The sequence below is a fragment of the Strigops habroptila genome, chromosome W, assembly GCF_004027225.2.
Source record: "Strigops habroptila isolate Jane chromosome W, bStrHab1.2.pri, whole genome shotgun sequence".
Taxonomy (NCBI): Eukaryota; Metazoa; Chordata; class Aves; order Psittaciformes; family Psittacidae; genus Strigops; species Strigops habroptila.
The window spans coordinates 435,096-457,680 of record NC_044301.2 but is presented as its reverse complement, the minus strand read 5'-3'; the positions used below and the strand labels follow the sequence as shown (position 1 = coordinate 457,680).

The 22,585-nt window shown below is 46.8% G+C and overlaps 1 protein-coding gene across 5 annotated transcripts in view; it reads right to left on the bottom strand.

Moving 5' to 3' along the window:
- Positions 1-14,522: 14,522 nt before the first annotated feature.
- Positions 14,523-22,585, bottom strand: part of LOC115601769 (protein FAM219A-like) — a 93,073-nt gene continuing 85,010 nt past the window's right edge. For 2 of the 5 annotated variants that reach the window (XM_030472159.1, XM_030472161.1), the window contains exons 4-6: positions 20,997-21,077; positions 20,582-20,636; positions 19,306-19,464 (exon numbers count right to left, since the gene is read on the bottom strand). In XM_030472159.1, coding sequence (XP_030328019.1) covers positions 19,306-19,464; positions 20,582-20,636; positions 20,997-21,077 — 295 coding nt within the window. Of the gene's footprint in view, positions 15,309-19,305; positions 19,465-20,581; positions 20,637-20,996; positions 21,078-22,585 lie in introns of those variants that run through there. The other 3 variants (XM_030472160.1, XM_030472162.1, XR_003989478.1) reach the window with 2 other exon arrangements.

The following is a 22,585-nucleotide window of genomic DNA, read 5'->3' as shown; positions in this document are numbered from 1 at the left end:
AATTTGTTGGTGGGCATTTGTTGGTGGGCAAATAAAGTTCCTTGGCACTTGACTCCGTTTTGAGTCTTAATTCTGTTCCCAAGAATACGAGCAAAACTGTGCTCCAGCCTTTGACCGGCATGCGACACTGAGCTAATCAATCATCTTCTTTTCAATATTTTAGACTATTTTCCAGTACCGGGTATTTTCCTGTCAGTATTAGTAATAGTAGTCTTTCTGCCACTTGTTCAGCGGCCTGATCTGCTAGTCGATTTGCAATTATCTCTGGGGTGTTTCCAAATTGATATGCCTTACAATGCATTACTGTGATTTGCTTTGGCAACTGTACTGCCTATAACAGTTTCAAAAGAAGTTCCCCATTGGGTTCCATTCCTCATGAAAATACTTCCATCTACAAAACTGTCCATATTTGCTTCCAGAAGTGGTTTCATAATTTAAGTCTGCTCGGCTTAAAAGTACTTGCTCAATTGTCTGTAGACCATCATGTTCCAACTCTGATTCTCCTGGAACAGACAACATGGTTGCTGGATTCACAGTTGTAGTTACCTGTACTAATCAGTACCTATCTGAATGGGGCTTCTTCACCTGTGATATGGGAGTGTTAAACTCCAACTGACATTCTCTCAAGAGTCTGTAATTTACAAAGTATTCTATCAGTGGTTCCAAGGCCCATCTTGCTTCTAATTTAACGGCGTATTGTTTCCGTCTCACAGGTTTTGTTCCTTGTTTCATATATATTAACACAGGTTCCACCACCCATGATGTGCCAGTTGCATCAGCGGCCCAGACCAAACAATTTATTGCATAAACCACTTCCTCAGAAATAGCCTCTGTTTCTCATTCTCGCTCTTGGTACACTTGGAATCAACTGCCCCAGGGGTGGAAATACAGCCCTACCATCTGCCATGGATTGATCCAGACTGCACTGGAACAGGGGCAAGCTCCAGAACACCTGCAATACATTGATGACATTATCGCGTGGGGCTATAAAGCAGAAGTTTTTGAGAAAGGAAGGAAAATAATTCAAATCCTGCTGAAGGCTGGTTTGGCCATAAAACAGAGAAAGGTCAAGGGACCTGCACAGGAGATTCAATTTTTGGGAATAAAATGGCAAGATGGATGTCGCCAGATCCCCACAAACGTGATCAACAGGATAACAGCAATGTCTCCACCAACTAACAAGAAAGAAACACAAGCTTTCTTAGGTGTTGTGGGGTTCTGGAGAATGCACATCCCAAATTACAGTCTGATTGTAAGCCCTCTCTATCGCATGACCCGGAAGAAGAATGATTTCAAATGGGGCCCTGAGCAATAACAAGCCTTGAACAAATTAAGAGAGAGAGAGTTCATGCAGTAGCCCTTGGATCAGTCCGGGCTGGTCCAGATGTGAAAAATGTGCTCTATACAGCAGCCGGGGAGAATGGTCCTACCTGGAGCCTCTGGCAGAAGGCTCCAGGGGAGACTCGAGGTGGACCCCTCGGCTTTAGGAGTCAGGGATAGAGAGGATCCGAGGCCAGCTATACTCCCACTGAAAAAGAGATACTGGCAGCCTATGAAAGGGTTCGAGCTGCTTCAGAAGTGATTGGCACTGAAGCACAGCTCCTCCTGGCACCCCGGTTGCCTGTGCTGGGCTGGATGTTCAAAGGCAGGGTCTCCTCTACACATCATGCAACCAGTGCTACATGGAGTAAGTGGGCCGCACTAATTACACAATGAGCTCAAATAGGAAATCCCAGTCGTCCAGGAATTCTAGAAGTCATCATGGACTGGCCAGAGGGGATAGATTTTGGGATGTCACCAGAGGAGGAGGTGATGCGTGCTGAAGAGGCCCCACCATATAATAAACTGTCAGAAAGTGAAAAGAAATATGCCTTGTTTACTGATGGGTCCTGCCATATTGTGGGAAAGCATCAGAGATGGAAGGCAGCTGTGTGGAGTTCCCCTGTGACAAGTTGCAGAAACTGCTGAAGGAGAGGGTGAATCAAGTCACTGGGAAAGTTTCGCCTTTGGGCTGAATATTGGCCCATTAGGGCAAATATGGGGGAGATCCTTTAACTCAGAAAAAGTTAATAATGTATTGTAATCGATGGTGTCCCCTGTATGTTTTAGAGGATGGGAAAAATGGGCTGGAAAGGGAACTTTGGGATATAATACAATCTTATCAGTTGCTGTTGTTTCGTCAGCGGGAAGCAAAGTAGGATAAGTGTCTGCATGTTGAAATGTGCTTTGAACTATGGGATGCTTATAAAAGCAGTTGGGATTGCAGGGTGATTACTAAGAATCTCTGACCCTCCTCACTGGCAGAGCCTGAGACTAAAAGTCCTTGAGTGGAGTAAACATTACTTAGCAAAAACTAAAAATATTGGTGTGTTATCAGCGTTGTTCCCAGGCTGAAAGTCAGAAACACAGCACTGCACCAGATACTAAGAAGGAGAAAAATGACTGCTACTGCTGAACCCAGGACATTATCCACCCCTTATTCCGTACCATTCACGTCATGATCAGATCCCACATTTTTCAATATACCATCACCTTTTGCCTCATATATACATATACACAAAAATGCACACACACACACACACAAAAAGAGAGATATCATACCTTAGTCCATGGAACAATCCATACAAAGCTGCTGAATTCATCCAGTCCATAATGTCAGGCTCCATCTCTTGTAACAGTCTTTCAGGGCAGGAGAGACGGTGTGTAGCACTGGATGGTTGCCTGCTGATGATACCGCCAAACTTGTCTGGTCACTGCTGAGCTCGTCTGGTTCATTCTTTGTTGGCGTGATGACTGGAGGGAAGTCAGGGTCATTCGATGGTGACCTGAGGACAGCTTTGCTGCTGCTGCTGACTTTTCCCATGACTTTATTCTCTGTTGACGATCATGACAGCACATATCTTGTTTTCAAAGCCCAGAGTGGTGGAGATGGGCATCTAGATGATGGGCTATAGTAGTGCTAAATAGCAGGCAACAGCATACAGTTGAGTTCATTGGCTGTTTTCCCCTTGAGGCACACATCGGAATTCCCCATCTTCCCGCATTACCCACCAAGTATACCCGGGTCCCTGAGCAAAAGCAATCCCATGAGTGGATTTGCCTTTACCTGAAGCAGGAATAACCCAGACTGTCTTCCCCAACAAATTCTTGATGTGCACCACAGGAACTTTATCCCCCTCTACAGTACGTAAAAGTTCTGATTGGGCTGGGCCAGCCCTGTTGGCAGATCCCCTGGTGTTGACCAACCAGGTGGCTTTTGGTAAATGTGTATCCCAGTGTTTGAAAGTCCCACCACCCATTGCACTCAGCGTAGTTTTTAACAGCCCATTGTACCATTTGATTTTCCCAGAGGCTGGTGCATGGTAGGGGATGTGGTATACCCACTCAATGCCATGCTCTTTGGCCCAAGTGTCTATAAGGTTGTTCCGGAAATGAGTCCCATTGTCTGACTCAATTCTCTCTGGGGTGCCATGTCGCCACAAGACTTGTTTCTCAAGGCCCAGGATAGTGTTCCGGGCAGTGGCGTGGGGCACAGCGTATGTTTCCAGCCATCTGGTGGTTACTTCCGCCATGGTAAGCACATGGCACTTGCCTTGGTGGGTCAGTGGGAGTGTGATATAGTCAATCTGCCAGGCCTCCTCATATTTGTACTTCAGCCATCATCCTCCATACCAGAGAGGCTTTAACCACTTGGCTTGCTGTCCTGGGTTCAGCTGTAGCAGTCATTTTTCTCCTTCTTAGTAGCTGGTGCAGTGCTGTGTTTTTGACTTTCAGCCTGGGAACAACGTTGATAACACCGATGCTTTCAGTTGTTGCTAAGTAATGTTGACTCCGACCAAGGACTGTCTCAGTCTCATGCTCTGCCAGGGAAGATGGGAAGCCGGGAGGAAGCAGAGACAGGACACCTGACCCAAACTGCCCAAAGGGGTATTCCATACCACAGCATGTCATGCCCAGGGTATAAACTGGGGGGAGTTACCTGGAAAGCCCAGATTGCTGCTCGAGTCGGGCTGGGTATCAGTCGGCAGGTGGTGAGCAAATGTATTCTTTCCCCTTGTTATTTCCCTTATCATTATTATTATTGGTGGTAGCAGTAGTGGTTTTGTATTATACCTTAGTTGCGGGACTGCTCTTAACTCAACCCGTGGGAGTTACATTCTTACAGTTCTCCTCCCCGTCCCTCTAGGAGCAGGGGGGAGGAAGAAGGGGAGGAGTGAGTGATTGGCTGTGTGGTTCTAAGTTACTGGCTGGGCTTAAACCATGACACTTGCTTAACTGTAGCACGTTTCACAGTTGTGAATGAACTGGGCAATAGTGTCCATTGTTAAGTCCACCCCTCGATCACGAGCCCATCTATATGTTGCATCTCTGCCTTGATGGCCTGAGGTGTCATGGGCCCACCAGGCCAAAAATAATTCACCCTTATGTTGCAAATCTAAGTCCATCTGAGCCACTTCTGTCTTAGCAGCTTTATCCACCTGTTGGTCGTTCTGGTGTTCCTCAGTGGCCTGACTATTGGGTACATGAGCATCTACGTGGCATACCTTCACTACCACGTTCTGCACCTGGGACACAATATCTTGCCACAATGCAGCAGCCCAGATGGGTTTACCTCTGCGTCGCCAGTTGCTCTGCTTCCATTGCTGCAACCACCCCCACAGGGCATTTGCCACCATCCGTGAGTGAGTATACAGACAAAGTACTGGCCATTTTTCTCATTCGGAAATGTCCAAGGCCAGCTGGATGGCTTTCGCCTCTGCAAACTGACTCGATTCACCCTCTCCTTCAGCAGTTTCTGCAGCTTGTCCTAGACGACTTCATACAGCTGCCTTCCATCTCCGACGCTTTCTCACAATAAGGCAGGACCCATCTGTGAGGATCTGGCAATGTCCGGAATGGCAGCACTCGATGGTGGTGTGACTTCATTCAGGACACCATAGTCTACTGTTAGTCTCCACTCTCCATTAGACTTTCACACTGGCCATATGGGGCTATTAAAGGGTGAGCGGGTCCTGCTGATCACTCCTTGGCTCTCCAGTCTAGGCATCAGCTTATCGATGGGAATCAGGGAGCCTTGGTTGGTGCGATATTGCCGCCGGTGCACTGTTGTGGTCGCAATTGGCACTTGTAGTTCTTCGACCTTCAGCAACCCCACAACAGAAGGATCCTCCGAGAGACCGGGTAAGGTGGACAGCTGCTTAATTTCCTCTGTCTCCAAGGCAGCGATACCAAAAGCCCATCTATACCCTTTTGGGTCTTTGAAGTACCCTCTCCTGAGATAGTCTATGCCAAGGATGCATGGAGCCCCTGGACCAGTCACAATGGGGTGCTTTTGCCACTTCCTCCCAGTCAGGCTGATTTCAGCCTCCAGTACAGTCAACTCTTGGGATCCTCCTGTCACTCCAGAAATACAAATGGGTTCCACCCCTTGATAGCTTGATGGCATCAGAGTACACTGTGCACTGGTATCTACTAGAGCCTTATACTCCTGTGGGACTGATGTGCCAGGCCATCTGATCCACACAGTCCAGTAAACCTGATTGTCCCCCTCCTCCACGTGGCTGGAGGCAGGGCCCCTCTAATAGTGATCATAAGATTGTCCACTTATGTCTTGTGGAAAGGGATTAGTATTCCTTATCACAGGAGCTGGAGTAAAATCAGCTTTTTCCACTCCATCTGGGAAACTGCTCACCAGAGACTGGAGCAGCAACTTTCTTGGGAGGATCATCCCTGAATGTTGTTCTCCTCTTCAATTCGCGCACCCATTCCTCCAGAACTGAGGTAGGTTTTTCGTCCCACTTTCTCATGTCTTCTCCGTGATCCCACAGGTAAAACCATAGGGTGGCCCATGGTGTGTACCTCCTATATCTTCTCTCTTGAGCAGTAGGGCGCCTTCTGTTAATAGTTGAGACATGGGTTGGTACACGTGAGGAGCTGGATAGATCGGATAGATCTTCTCTCAGTTGTTTGAACTCCTGGGACAGGAGTTTTTCCACAGCTGAAATGATGCAAGATGTGAGATTGTCTTCATACTCTCGGAGTTGATGACTCAATTAATTGACTGTTGGTGGTGCTACCTCACTCCAGGTCATTGATGCCAGTGAGGGGGCATATGATGATGGTGCACTCCGCATAAGTTTCTGCCACATGGGTCATGTACATTCGACTTCATCTGGATCTATGGATGCATTCCTGGCATCCGGCCTATGATAGATCATCTCTAGAAAGGCTGATTCCCTCAGGGACTGGATGCCTGTCTCTATTGTGGTCCTCTTGCCTGAGCGACATATAACATCGTCCTTGTAGGGAAACCTTTCCTTCACAGCTGCCAAGAGCCACCTCCAAAGGCTGAGGCCTCGCTTCTCTTTTGCAATTGCTTTGTCAATTCCTCCTTCCCTAGCAAGTGATCCCAGCTGCTTGGCTTCCCTACCTTCTAGTTCGTGACCGTCGGCCCCATTGTCCCAGCATTGGAGCAACCAGGTGACTATGTGCTCCCCTGGAAGATGGGTGAAATCTTTTTGAATATTCTGCAGCTCAGTCGAGGTCCGGGATCAAGAAGTTGCCTCTTCCTCTTCTTCTTCCTCTGATTCCTATAGTAATCACTGTCATTCAGGTGGCGTCTCCTCTAGTGCGTGCATTGTGTCTTCATCTTTCTTCACTGCATGGGTTGTTCTTTGTGGCTGTTGTTTGCTTTTCCCCTGCTTATAGGGGCAACTGATATTGGCTTAGATTAATCCTTTGGTTTTTCTGCACTGTCTCTCACTGTGGTTGGAGTGGCTGCAGTCTCTGTTGTCAGGGTTGGTGTAGCTGTTGTGCTTGGGGGTTGAGTAGCTGTGTTGTCTGTTGCTTTCGGCGTTTGAGTAGCTGCTGTGCTTGTTCCTGGAGTTGGTGTAGCTGCTGTGCTTGGGGGTTGAGTAGCTGCATTGTCTGTTGCTGTCAGCATTTGAGTAGCTGCTGTGCTTATCAATGGAGTTGGTATAGCTGCTGTGCTTGGGGTTTGAGTAGATACCTTGTCTATTGCTTTGCTACCAGATCCAGGGGCATCTTTTTCCAGAGACGCCCTGTAGGCGTAGGCCAAGCCTCAGCAAGTTGCCATGATTTGTCCCTCTCTGGTATTGCCTGAACGACAGCAAACCTTGATTAAGTATTTTACTAGTTTTTCCGGATTTTGCGCTTTTTCAGGGGTGAAGTTCCAAAGCACTGGAGGGGCCCACTGGCTTAAGTGCTGGCCCATACCATCCCACACACCCTGCCACTCATGAATGTTCAGCCTCGGGGAGGATCTCTTGGTAGTATACTTTAGTCGTTTAACCTTAGACAAGACCCGAGCCAGACTCTGCTTAGCTTTCTAGATCAAAGAAGATTGGGCATTCTCGGGGTGGTCACACCGTAGGCAAAACATAGAAAGCATATGCAGCAACAAGCTGGTTCCCAGCAAAAGGAGCAGGGTGCTTTCAAGGGCATTGAAAGGATATTCAGGATCTTTAACTTTTCCAGAATCTACTCCTACTGTAAATGGCCTGGTGGGGGAGCGGAGGGTGTGAGGGAATATCTCCTCCATAGGTTGACCCCCTGAGGGAAGGAAGAAAAAGATGTGTAATTGTTAAAAAATCACATTACATGCCTCCCATAGTATAGGGGTGATGAATGCTCTGAGGATGCATACCAGCCCAGTTTCATGATCAATGAGTCTACTGTATTACAAGTCATTACCATGAAGTACAGCGAAACAAGAACCTTGGCCCAGGCCCCAAAGCTGATAAATGTTAAAACAGCAAAGACTGGCTGCAAGTAAGGTATGACATGCTGATACTCTGAGATCAAGCGCAACAACTCTGAGAGCAAATAAATCAACATTGTAATGAGTGACTTTTAATCCAAAACAATGAATGCTTATCACAAATATGATTAGACATACTCTGGTCAGATCTGTCATTATCTCAACCCTTCGAGCCCCACTTTGGGCACCAAATCAGAACACCGATTGCAGCTATCCTGACTGATCCTGGAAGGACTGTTTTGTGGACATCATGTAATTGGGGAACCGGAGGGCACCATCAGGGGCTTTTTAGGCTGCTCCCTGCCTTGCAGAAGAAGCAGCTCTAGTGAAACCAAGCACCTGGTTCTCATACCACCCTTACAGGCCTCAAGCAACAGAGCCTTAACTCCCCCCAGCACAAAGCTTTTTTCTTTATGCCTCACCAATATCTCCCTTGCTGGCAGAGGTAAGAATTAGAGAGAAATTTAAAAGGAAGCTATAAAGTTAAATTTATCCAAGAACTGTCTTTTTAGTTGTCTGCCTTGAGCTCCTGTTTGCTGTAGCACCTCCTCTGTGCTAAACATATATCTCAACTCACTGGCAAAAAAACACCCACCTGGACTAGTGTCGTGGTTTAAGCCCAGCCAGTAACTCAGAACCACGCAGCCGCTCGCTCACTCCCCCCCTTCTTCCTCCCCCCGCTCCTAGAGGAATGGGGAGGAGAATCGAAAGAATGTAAATCCCACAGGTTGAGATAAGAACAATCCAGTAACTAAGGTATAATACAAAACTACTACTGCTACCACCAATAAAAATAATGATAAGGGGAATAACAAATAAATGAGTCTCCACCTGTGGGAGTGTTCCAAGAGAGCCTGATCCTATAAAAAGGCAGCCATCTTTCATCCATGTGGTGTGCACCCCTCCACCCTGCACCCCAGTGGACTCACTGACTACAAGGACCACAAGGACTCCAAGGACTACAGCTGAAAGAATTTCCACTTGCTGACCGAGAAGACATTGATGGATCCACGGAGTGGTGATCCTATTTCTCGGTTTTCTTTCCTTCCTTTTTTTCTTTCTCCTTTTCTCCTACTTCATATCTTTTATAAGAATAAGAACCTGCCAAGACTTTTGTTCCTCCTGTCAAAGTTTTAGGGAAGTTTACAATAAAATTAATTGTTGTTTCATTTTTCAACCTCTGGAGAGCCTGTGGTTTCTCCTGTGAAGCACGGAGTATTGTAAAAGATCACCTCCTGCATCTGGGCAGTACTGCCTGCTCTGTCTGCCCTTTTTAATTTAAAAGCTGGTGACCCTGTGTGGCTCATTTGCTCTCCTTCCCTGAGTGCTGCAATGGGCTCTGCAGTTGGAGTGAGTGATCCTCATCTATCTCAGTGTAGACGGGGAGCTGAGCAGAAACCCTGCTCTGGCTTGGCTTGTCACACAACTCTGCTCCTGGCTCCAGCCCTGTGAGGGCTCTCGGAGGCCCAACCCCCTCTGCTGCCATGTTTTTGGGGATGACCAGTTAAGACTTGTCTATCTTGGGGGTTGGAACTAGATGATCTTAAGGTCCTTTCCAATCCTAACCATTCTATGATTCTATCTTGGCGGGGTGGATGCCAACACATCCCCCTGAAGGGCTGCCAAGTCCCGTTCTTTTTGTTGCGGGGGACAGCGGGGCTGGGCAGCCTGGGGCACCCAAATGCATCCAGGCAAATGTGATTAATGTGCTGTTGAAATGAAGAAAACAAGTTGCTGTTGATTTTCACACTCCGCTGGTCTCCGTTGAGCTAGGTTCAGGCTCTCCATCAGCCCTATCCCCTCCTGAGAGCCAGTGGGAGGCTGGGAGGGAAGGATGGACAGGGGGATGTCAGCCATGCCTCCCCACTTCTGTGGCCTCAAAGCACCCTGGGGCATAGATCTGGGGAGCACTATTCTGCAGAGAAGTGGAGTCCAAACCTCTTGGTTGGGGGGGATGACTCACCCTGCACTGGGTCAGCTGCCAGCGTGAGCCAGTCACCCCCTGTGGCTGTCCCCTGTACCCAGCAGTCCCTGGGGTTTCCGGCTGCTGATGCTGGACTCTAAAATCAGTGCTTGGCTCTTGCACCAACAGCTTTAAGGGGCAGAAATGGCTGCGAGGATGGAGAAAAGGTTATTTCACCCATTGATGTTGTATAGATGCAGCACTTCTGCTTTTGTTGCTGTCAGGAGGAGAGGCACAGCCCAGATTCAGGGGCTGGATCCTGCCCAATGCAACTTCCTGCTGCCTTGAGGAGAAGCCTTCCCAAATGCTGGCTGGGGGCTGGCTGGCCCCGGCAAGTTTAACTGTGCTATATGGCACAGAGCCACACCAGCTGCTTCTGCTGGGCCCAGGCAGCTGGCATTGGCCATGGTGTGAAGGCTGGCACCCCCTGATTTCAGTATCTGCAAATGCTGAGGGCTCAGAGGCGATGGTGTGTTTCATACCTTCTCATCACAGTTCACTCCAATGACAGTCTGGCAGGCTGGTTTTCATATGTATGCTTTTTAATATTAATTCTGTTACACTACACACAACCAGTAACAATGATAAATACTGCAATGGAAATATAAAAAAAAAAATTATACATATTTCATGTTTTTCAAAAAACCCCACATTTTAAAATAAATTAATGTATAAAACTGATGGTAGAAAACAAGACAACCCAAATCATGCCAAAACACAACTGATCTGTTTAAGGCAATACTCTATGGATGGGAATAGAAGTACAACAGTATGCTACATGTTCTGAACAGGAAAAAAGAAAGACGCCACCCCCCCACCCCCACCCCCAAGATGCAGGTTGATGCTTCAGGAGTGAAAAATCTCCCAAACCCAGATAATAAAACCAATGGCCAACTTAAGTGCAGCATTAATACACTCTGTATGTCAAATGATTAGCAGGTTCCTAACATGGACTAAGGTCAAGCTACAACAAATTTATCTTTCTAATTAAAATGTTATTCAGGTCAAACCCTACATTTAACTTTGCATTTGGCTTTTTCAACTATGTTTCACTATATGGAAAGACAGATGGAAATTCATCTCCTGCTCTGAGATTAACACAAAGGTCAGGAGGTGTCTCCTGAAAGATATTTCCATTAAATACATCCAAAAAGGATCTCACTTTTGGTGACCTCCAAATGCCTCTTGCCATCCCCTCCCCTGGGGCACCAGGCACCACACGGGGAAAGGAGATCTGAGAAGCATTTTCTTGGGTTGAGTTTTTTCCAAGTTGAGGACACAAAATGGAAGTGCAGATCTAATCTGGACTCTCAGGAGTGCTATTTCTCTGTCTGCCAGAAATGGCTATCTGGAGCCTGCTAAAAGCACTTTGCCAGCATGAGAGAAACCCAGCTTGTATCCAGGCTCTGGGTACAGCCAAGGTGTTTGCTATTAAGTTTGGTGTGAAGCTCCATACCTGCCTGGACAGCCAATTAACCCCATTTATTAATGCAGCCCAGAAGTTGGCCACTGGAAGGTGGACAATATCATAATGCAAAAAAAAAAACCCCTCTCCCTCAAAAAAGAAAAGGGACAGCAGCCACTTCCTGCCAGCTTCTCCCAGCGGATCCCCATCAGCTGCCACCTATGCAAGATTGGCAGTGCCAGATCTCACCAACGTTGACCCAGTACATTCCCAGTAGGGTGCATGTCTGCAAGGTGCTGCCAGGGGACAAAGAAGTTTCTCAGGAGATGGTTGGAGCCTTCTGTACTGCTCTGCTAGAGTGCATGAGGAGGAAGCTATGGTACACAAGAAAACCAAACTAAAAATTAAAAGACTTGTGATGGCAAACAACTGCCCAGACTGCCTTGGGTGGGAGAGTGGGATGTAGAATTGGGCTGAGAGTCACTTTGGTGCAACTGCCTCTGATGCTCATCACTAGTGCATGGGGGGGGGAAAGAGATGATAGATGCTTTGAGAAAAGAGGAGTGAAAGGAGGACGTGTGCAATATAACAAGGCTTGTGATTCTAGAACTAGCCACTGGACATGGATACCAAAGTTTACCCATGACAACTAGCTATCCTTCTACTGTTACTGCTGCTTTCTTCCCTTCCTGGTCTGATTCTTCTTCAGTTTGGGAAGCTGTGGCTGTTTGACATGACTGTCAGCGCTGACTCTCCCATCCCAGTCCCTACAGCACACATGGTGACTCACCTAAAGGATGTACAATGAGGTCTGGAAGTTGCATGTTAGGCACAGACTAGCTCTGCATGCAAATGATGCCTGCTTTCAGAACCCTTCAGAAAGCTATTTAATGGTGACTCATTTCCTCCTTTATTAAACAGAAGGTTCAATAACCATCATGGAAAGAGTAAAAGTGATTAAAAATGTGCAAAAAGGGGGAGAAAAAAAAGCTTTCTGAATTTTTTCCCCTGAAGACTTCATCTTCTGCAACAGTCTTTCTCCTGCACAACTATAGCCCTACCAGTGCATCTCTCAGAGCCCCGCCCCAGCACAGCAAGGGCACAGCCAACAGGCTGAAGCCTGTGCCTCTGTGCCACCTGTGCCTCTGCTGCTGGTCTCCAGTCTATTTGCACATGGGCTGGCAGGCCTGGGACCTGGTGCTTGGGTCCCAGACCCCCCACAGAGCTGAGCCTGGGAGGGTGAAGGTGGCTGGCTTGGCTTGCTGGTTCACACCAAGGTTTTACACTAGCCTGGCTAACCCTCAGCCCCACTGCCTTCAGGCAGGTGAAGAGAAATCCCAGCCTGCTCTCTGTCTCACCCACCATCACAGTTGTTGGATCTCCCACTAGTCTGATTTTTGCCTTAGGTTTGTCTCAGGACAGAGGCAGCTACAAGCTGAACACAGCTGCTATCCCAGCTTTTCCATGCAAAAAACTGAGCAGAGAAATCAGTGAGCTGGGGATGGAGATGAAGGTGATAAAAACCAGGACTGTTGCGAAGAGAGCTTGTCCAAGTTTTCCATCTCTCTCTGTGGGTCTGTATTTACATCTCCCAGCAAACTTCTCATATCCTAAATCATGCAGGCTTGGGGAAGGTGGGTCGCAACTCTTTTGGGACCAGTGCAGAAGGGAGAAGGCAGTCCAGGTGGAAAGCGGTTCTTCCATGTGAGCTCATCTGGGGCAGCTGGATGGGCAACTACGGGAGAAATGCTGCTCCAGGAGGGCAAACATCTCAGCAGATAATGGGACTTATCTCAGCATGGCCTTTTGGTAGCCTTTTCTTTTCCTGGTGCCTACTGTGCTGGTTTCCAGTAACACGTCTGAGACAGTCACATTTTAATGAGGCTTCTTTTGTACCTTCCACTCCCTGATGCAATCCTACCACCTGTATCACCAATTGTTACCATGGGATGGCTCCACAGACTAGGCACAACCAGCAAGATGGGCTCCTTCCTGGAGCAAATTCATCTTTTGCTGGAGCAGCTTTTTACAGAAAGAGAAAGGCTTGGAGCCACCACCAGTTTCTGGGTCTGGGAAACAACAGGAAGAGCTACTCTCTGCAGGCACCAGGGAAAGCTGCAACCTGTCATGCTGCTGTCCATGCCACTCTGCAATCTGGCTTGCTGCACGGTTGTGTGGGCCATGGTGCTCTGCTCCATGTAATCTCAACTAGTCCTCGGCCTTTGCCTTCTCAGCAAGCTGTCAGAGGAGTGCTCAGCCAGGCAGCATTTAACTGCTGTGATCCTAGGATTGCCACCAGTGGTAAGGGGGTCAAAGGAGGCATGTAGCTGTAATTTTTTGGAAGCAGTGCAGCAGCTCGGCTGCAAAATACAGGGACTTAAAATACAGATGCCAACCCCTGTGAGAAACCTGCACCTGGTTAGTCTGGCATTAATCTTCTGTAGGTAATCCCAGGTCACAAAACCTATTCCTCTATACTAAGTTGCTGGCCCTTCTGCTTCAGGGTTTGTGTGGCTCTGTAATAGAGGTGGGTTTTTCTGATGAGATGTGGTTTGGAGTAATCCCTCACACAGGAAAGCCTTGAAAGAAAGTGACAAGGATGCCATGTTCTCCTACAAGGTGAAAAGCACCTTAAAATGAACATTTTTCCATGCCTTCCCCTTAGGCTCAACCTAGCCTAGCTTGTCCTGTGGCACTGCACATCTATGCAGATGTTTCTTTTGAGACATGAGAAGTAGAAATAGGAGGGTGATGTGAAGAGTCAGTTCTGAAGGGTGATAGAGGTCAAAGCCAGGGTATATTTACAGTGGCATATGCAGCCTGTGCTTGCTGAGCCAAGCAGAAGCCAGGTGACAAAGCCTGATTCATTCTAGGTAAGAGTGGCCATACTTTGTGTGAGCTTTAAGGGAGAATGTTAAAGGAAGAGCCTAGGCAAAAGTGCCAGTTTATACCCTCAGATCATTACATGGATGCTAAAAGTAAGAGCATGAAACTGCCATGGGAATATCCCAAAGGAGCCTTTCAATGCCCTCTTCCCTCCCATTAGCACTCACTATCCCAGTTGCACTCTTAGGCTCCTTAACTCCACTAGCAGGGGATGGTGCTGTTGGGCCACCAAACCTTCTTACACATTCTCTGTGGCAGCATGCAGATTGAGAAGCTAGTTGTGCAAGAGCCAGCTGCCAAATAACTGGGAAACACAACCTCGCCAAACATCTGCCCCCAAAGCTGTTTAATCTCTCTACTAACCTCCACCCTGCAGCCTTCTGGCACATGCAAACAACATCAGATGGTAAACAGAGGGAAAGAAGAATTGTGATGCTGTTCTTTGTAGTACTTTGAAAATACACATAAAACTTCTATAGCATGCTTCTTGCATCTTGCTTGCAGAGCTATCCTATCAATGGTGTCCACCACACACTTGGCAACATCCATGCAGGGTGGTGGTAGCATCTTGGGAAGGCAGCTTTCTCCCCTGTGCTGCAGAAGGGAATGGACATCAAGAGGGGATGTGACTTGCTTGAGGTTAGAGCAAACATGTAGTATGTGCCAACGGCAGCAAGGGACTCCAGATCTCATTTCTGTGCTCTAACAGTCCAGCAGACTCTCTGCAGTAGTATTTGGCTGCAGTGCCAGCTCAGGGACACAGTGTTTCTGGTGTGTGCATCTGAAAGTGAGCTTTGCTCCTTGCTGGTATCAGCACTGTACTGAGATAGATTAACTTGGACAACTGGGATCTGCCCTAGGCTAAGACAGCACTTGGTAACCATTCTAGTTACTGCTTGTTTTCCTTTTTCTGTCATTCCATGTGGTGCCCAGCTGGGTGCTTCCTTTTTCTTCAAAAGCATCTTTATGTTTCTGTTGAGTCACATACAGGGTGCTGTACTTTTCAAGCCTCCTGCATGCCATTGTGCAGCTTGCAGGCCAGCCAGAGGACAGACTCTGGATGGAGAGGAAAGGATTCTGCTCAGGATTGCAGACCAATGTGGCAGCCAGCACACAGCTGAGCAGAGCAGGTTCCTCCTTTTGAGAAAGGAGCCAGAGAGCGAAACCAGAAGTTGCTGAGTCCATCCTGTCCATTGGGGAACACAGTGTCCTTGAAGTCCTTTTCAAAGTCTGTGCAGCAGGCTTGGCCGCCTGCTTTTGCAGTTGCAAGGTATCTGCAGGCAAGACAGCCAGAACAGGATAGCAGACACAATGGCCAAGTGTACATGTTGGGGATAAACATGCAGCAATGTCAGATATGATCCAGTGGCTCTTCCAAGGGTTGGTTTCAAGATATGTCTGATAAGACATCAAATGAGCCTCTGGGATGGTTGCCTTCATCAGCCTTCTTTCAGCCAAACATTATTATACAACCACCAGAAAAGCAGACTAGATCATCCTATCTAGAGACCTTTCTCAACAATAGGAGGATATTCCCCCTCACACAGACATGTGGAAATAGTGAGTTTGCAGACTGACTGCAGAGATAGTTGAGTGCTGAGACCCTGGAGTCCAAAGTCAGCTCACATTAAAGGGCAAAATTAACAACTGATAAAAAGAAACGATTTGCTTAAACTCAGGTAATTTAGTGGTGAAAATTACATAAAATCCTAACAAAAAGCCAGTCTGGCTTTAGGAGGCATCAAATGCAAATTCCTTTGTGGAGGCATCAATATGAGGAAACTATACTATTTGCATGGTGATTTAGATGGACAGCAGTGCAGCCTTTCATACTCTGTGGCACTCCTCCCCCTGTATGACTTTGGACTGAAAACAGGGCTTGAGAAGATCATCTGTTTGGTGCAAAGACTGTAACAAGGAACAATTTGCTTTATTGCAATCGATCTGCAGTTAGGAGAGTGCTCAGAAGCTCTGCAGATTTCAGGGCTTTATAATGCTGTGACAGAGAGTCAGGGTCTGTGCTCTTTGCTTTTGCCTTCTCTGGGCCATGGCAGCAGAGACTGGTTTAAGGAGAGCAGTGCCAGAACAGCCACGTATTTATACACCTTCCTGGGAAGTCACCACAGCATAATCTCCAACATGAGGAAAACCTTCTGGCTGAAGCAAAGGTCTGAACACAAGACCAGATAGGGAGACCCAGCCCAATCTGCAGTTGATACATACTGCCAGGCCATCCATCATATTCCATAACGAGCCAACAAACATGCCCCATGGTTATAACCTGCTTAAGGGACTATAGTTCAGAAGGGTTAGTGTTCAATTTTCTGATAGCCACATGTGCATTGTCTTAATCCATTCAGACTTCCTGATAATGACCCTACACAGGTAACTACTTTTCTCCACCATTTCCACTTTATTCCCCGAATAAAATATATGAACACAAAGCATAGAGAGGAGAAGCCAAAAAATTGCCATTTTATGGTCCTGTACTGTTATGCCAAACCAGCTACTTGTGCAACCAGCTCCTTCTGTGTGCAGTGAAAAAACATTTGTCTTGTGCTTGTTTGTATTTGGAGGAAGCACTGGGTGTAGTTAACATTTAAATTAATCTCCCTCCCAGGGACCCTAAAGGATTGTGCTGGAAGCAGGTACACATCACAAAATGCAAGAGGCTGAGTGTGGTTGCAGGGTTGCAGGGATGGAGAATGCCTCAGGGCACGTGGCAGGCAAAAACCAACAATAGGGGCAATAAAAGGACTTGGTCATGGCGCCATGGGGCAGTGGTTATCAGGGAAGGTCTGTCCTTCAGAAGGGAGGTGTTAGCCCTGGGAGATACAGTCTCAGCAATCTTCATTCTGTCTTTGAACATGATAGCAGCATGATGGAGACCTGTGGGACCTGCAGTCTCCCAAGGCTGACCCATGTAAACAGATGCCTCATTGCTCTAGCAGGCACAGTGAAATGCTCTGAGCTCCTGAGCAAGGGCTGTGGGAAAGGCTGAGTGTATGCAGCCCAGCTGGAAGGCACAGAGACTGACCCAAAAGGATAAATGCAATGAAGATGTTGCATGGTACCAGTGATGAACTGCAAAGTCCTGCTTTAGAAGAGTAAACATTTAAAGAGACTCAGCCATGTCCTCTAGGATTTGGTTCGACCGTGGGGTTTCTGTTAGGTTTTGGCTACATCCTCCATTTTTAAAAAAAGACTCCTTAAGGAATGCTTTTTCCCTTTTAGCATTTCTCCCTACACAGCATTGTTAGAGCTCTTCACCCCCCTCCAGACAAGTTGCTAACCTCACACCTGAGCTAGCACTGGAGAGGAAAGAAGGTACACGAAGGAAGAAGTGAAGACTTGGTGTCCTAATGCTTTGTGCTTCTTTAGAAACATTTTGGAAATATTCCCTCTCAGCATTACCAGGAATGAGAAGGAGAGAATTCAATTGAAAAACACTCTTCCTAAAGGAGTTGGCAAGTTAACCAAGGTGGCAGTGCCCTGTTTTAGGGAGGGGGGCCAAACACAGCTTTAACAGTTGCCCACAGCCAGCTAGTGAATACTAAAGCCCAGGAGTCCTGTGTGCCTGTTCATTTTCACATGCCGTGGATGACACCATGCCTTGCATTGCACAGTGAAAACCCATTTTAAATAAGTGTCCTCCTAATCACGAAGAGGACTTCTTAAAGACTCAGTTCACTACATGAAGATTTCAGACAGGTGATCTGTCCTTCAGAGTGGAGCTCAGGCTCTATCTTGTGACTCAGTGCAATTCTGATGGGAATCTCAGAATTGCCCCCTCTTTCTCCTTTCCCCAGGCTCTAAAGCAAGCGCTGATGCAAGGCAGGTGGTCCTTCCTCCTGGCAGAGCAGGAAAACAGTCATGACTGTGGCAAAAGTTTTAATCTCCGAGAAAAATGCTAGCCCATCTATCACCCAAGTCCTGCATATACTGAAGCCAGCAGTGTAAGAACGACCAAGGAGAGGACATGTTTCCTAATTCCAGAAATAATTTTGCATTCTAAACAATCTGCTGGTGAACTGGCAATTCAGTTCAAGCACCTAATGTAATTCCAAGTTTCCCAGCTATTCCAGCACCAAATAAACACAATTGCTCCTCACATGGGACATCTCTAACACAGATCAAGCCTGGTTCACAAGTGGGCAGAGATGGGATAGACAGTAGTTTCCTCTCATGTTTTTTTCAGCTGAAGTTGTTCATAATCCTGCTGCAGCTGAGTCGTGTGTGTGTCCCCCCCTTAAGTCTGAAGTCTGACACCACCACAGAAATACCTTCAGTGTTAACAAATCTCTCCCACAGGCACCAAGAGACACAGTGTCAAGAGAATATCAACAGCCAAGCTCTGTAAAAATGTGCTTTCTTCAACTAGCTTTTCTGGCATTGACCTTCAGACTGCACAGCTCTAGTCCTGTCTTGTGCAGGACTCATTTTTTCTTAGCTGAACAAACTTTAAGATTTTTGGAAGCAGACGATTCTCACAGGAATGAAGTATAGGCTGAAGTCAATATATGTGACTGTACAGAACTCAGAAGTATGGTATTCACATGCAAGGACTGAATCCCTGAAGAGCATGGATGGATTGCAGATCGAATCTGATGTGTTTGGTGATAATTTATTGTGGAACTAAGGATAGATTGCATTGGATATGTGACACAACAGCTCTAACTAGTACTAACAGTGAAATGCCACCTATTTGTCCTCTTTGCAAGTGAATGAATTGTGTCATGCTAGTCCTGGCTAGCCTTGCCATAAGAAAAAATGCCCTGCTCCTTTCCCATTCCTGTGCCCCAGTTATGATATGATTTCGTTACACAAATTAATCAGGTTTAGTGAATGAATTAAGAACTGACCCCCTCCCACAGGTAAAACCCCCTGACACCTCAGACTTACCCCTGAACTTGTAGATGGATTGGTTTTGGTGGGCATGAATAATTGCAGCCCCATCTGACCCTTTCCATTCTGGAACAGAAACCTAACAAAACTTCTCCAGTGCCTACACAAACCAAGGAGGTATCTCTGGACCCTCCTGTATTTGCTCTCCAGACCAGTAAGTTCTGCCAGGCACTGCCTGACACTGAACAATTTCTCTTTTGTTTAACCATAGTTTAAAATAACTTATTAACCAGTCATAAAATGAATTTTTTGGTTTCTCCTGGCTCCATGAACACAAAGAGGTGCACGTCCTACCATAGGAGGAAGCAATTGCTGTTAAGTTTTACAGTTATAGTGGAAAACACTGATCACAGCCTGCTGACCTCACTACTGGATGTGACAAGTGGTGGAGGGAGTGGTTTTGCAACACATGCAGGTAGGGTTGACTGATTTAGGGGGGATTAAGTCGAGGTCCTCGTCATCTGGGATCTCATCTAACCGGTACCCATCCTTTAGCAGCTGGATGTTCAAGTCTTGGTTGATCTGCTACAGACAAAGAGACAAACAAACACTTGAGACTTCTTCCTTCTGATGGTCAGAAGAGGAAGGAGGTCCCTTATTCTGGAATGTATTTCCCTATCATTAGCAGCTGTCCTATTAATGAAAGAGCCCCAGTTTTTGACCACAGGTGAGGGCTGCCTTCTGTTGTTCCAACTTCTTCCAGAATAGGAATATCTAGAGTGAGATATTCCAGAGTAGCAAGTCGATACACTATTTTATTATGGAATAATCTTTCCATGAAGATGAATCTTCATTTAAAGCAATGTAATAATGATAACTAAATGGCAGCTGGGCAGTGCCTCCTCTCAGTCTGGGGCACTATAGCAGTTGAAAGGTGGTAAAGCCTCTTGGCTCTTTGCAATTTCAGATTCAAGTGCTGTCAAGCCAGATCTGGGTGAACAACACTTCATCAGGGCCCAGAGATGGCCCAGATAATTTTATCTGGTCCCTGCTCTTGGCCATTTCTCTGTGTTTCAGAGATATTTTGCCCAAGGAAGGGATACAAGTGGGAAGAGTTCTCAGTGGCTTGTGTGCAGAATATCTGTTCAGCACCCTGGATGTAAAATCAGATCCCGCAGAAGCAGTAGCCAGAGTCTGAACAACTAATTCCCAAGAGATCTTGGGAATATATTCAGAAACAATGCAGAGGGATTAACAAGACTGAGCTTCCCTGCCTTTTCTTTTTGAAATCCCCCCAAGAACTGGAAATCACAGCACATCCTTTATTTGTGTCCTTGGCAAGTAGACATTTGCTGGGCTGCTGTGACAGACAAGTTGATGCTTTTGCACCACATGGGCCAACACCGTAGGACTGAGCAGAACTGGAAAAAGCTTGAGTAAAGCCAAAGGTATCTGTGAAAACAGCTGACGGGCATATCTGTGTCTGTGCCATGGAAGTGTGGGAATGGAGCCAACTGGATGACTGGGGAAGAAAGAAACATGACACAGTTTCTGCCATGGCCCCTTCCAGGTTCACAGAGTCTACACCACTGGTAAATTCCTTGTGGAGCTGTTTCTGGCAGCACAAAGCTACTCTAAGTCATTTCTGGCTGCTCTACTATTAGCATTCATGGCAAGGATGGCAGGAAAGAGTATAACTCACCTCAGCTGATGAGTATCCTGAGGAAGAATATCTGGACATGTCAAAGTCATCATCACTGCAAAATATACAGCAAAGAAGGAAACAACAGATAAAGAGACCTGTATTCCCTGGTTAGCCCTATCTTTCTCGTGCCATGAAGCTGTACTTTAGGTACAGAGAAGTTACATCAAGGGAGTCTGGAAAACAACTTTCATCTGTGACACTCAGACCTTTCCATCAAAGTGCTCTTTAATCACATCTCTTCCTATGTGTTTGCACACACAGACTGGTTACAGCATATGCCAAAGGGCACAGCAAGGAAGACTGCAAGTGGCCTGCAAGAGCAGTTTCAGCAGGAATTAGCTTCAGTGCTGCTCTCTGGCTTGAAAACTTTCTTGCACCATAATATATATAATTTTATTAACACTTCACATACCTGTCTGTATCCAAGGCTACCAGTGGCTTTTCATCTGGACTCTGATCTAATGACGAATAGCCCTTATTGGGAACGATGAGCCTGAAATAATTAAATGCTGTCTGTTAACCACACAGTAAAGCTCAGTACCACATATAGTCTAGAGCAAAGCCATATGATAGTTAGGCTTTCCCTGTTTCACTTCCTTGCAAGTCCTCCCTTATTGGTGAAGACATTTAAATGGGTGCAATTCAGAGGAAGCGGGCTGTGTCTCTGGGTAGTTCAGAGCAGATTCACAGGGATGAACACTGGACATGCCTTGAGAACACACTCCTCCCTGGAAGAAAAAACAGTTGGGACACTCCACACTTCATTCTGGTGAACCTGTTCACCTAGCACTGCTTGTTGTATCAGATTGCTCATTTTTGTGTTGCCTTCTTTTCCTTAGCAGAGTACATGACACACTAGCAATAAGCAGATGGGAGAAGGAGGCTAGAGGAGGACAGAGGCTTGGTGCTTCTACTATTCTGCTATTGGAAATCAGGGATTTGGTCTCTCTGCATGAGTCCCTACCCAGCCCCCACAACACAGCACTTTTGAGGTCTCACTCCTAAATATGGTAATATGAGAAACATGAGCTGGTAGGTGCAGCTAAGAGGCCAGTCAGACTAGCACCTTTTAAATACCATTATTTTATAATGACTTTCACTTCATCAGAAGTATTACAAAGGCTGACAATGATTTTGTACCTTTAATTGCCGGAGAGAGTTTGTGTAATGGAATACAGGCTTCAGAGCTTCTAGGATAAGGAAAATACATTAATTCAATGTTATCTAGTTCACAAAAGAGTTCTTTCATCCACAAAACTGCATGAAGAAAGACTTTGTTTCATATTTAAAATAGGATCAACCAAACCAAGCAAATGGAAGATTATATATTCAGCAGGTGGGAACAGTAAGAGGGACATTACGGTGGGGATCTGTTACAGGCCGCCTGATCAAGAGGACTCTGTGGATGAAGCGCTCTACAGACTGATAGGAGCAGCCTCACGCTCGCAGGCCCTGGTCCTCATGGGGGACTTCAACCATCCTGACATCTGTTGGAGGGACGGTACGGCCCGGCACAAGCAATCCAGGAGGTTCCTTAATTGTGTGGAAGACAACTTCCTCTTTCAAGCAGTAGAGGAGCCGACGAGGAGAGGTGCCATGCTGGACCTTGTGCTCACCAACAGGGAGGGACTGGTTGGAAATGTAACGCTCCAGGGCAGCCTTGGCTCTAGTGATCACGAGATGGTTGAGTTTGAGATCCTCAGGACGGTGAGAAGAGCATGCAGCAAGCTCACTGCCCTGGACTTCAAGAAAGCAGACTTTGACCTCTTCAGGAACCTCCTTAGTAAGGTTTCATGGGATACAGTCCTAGAGGGCAGGGGGGCCCAAGACTGCTGGCTGATATTCAAGGATCACCTGCTACGTGCTCAAGAGTGTTGCATCCCGACTAGAAGAAAGTGCAGCAGGAGGGCCAGGAGACCTCCATGGATGGACAAGGAGCTGCTGAGGAAACTTAGAGGGAAAAAAGAAGCTTATAGAAGGTGGAAGCAAGGACAGGCGGCC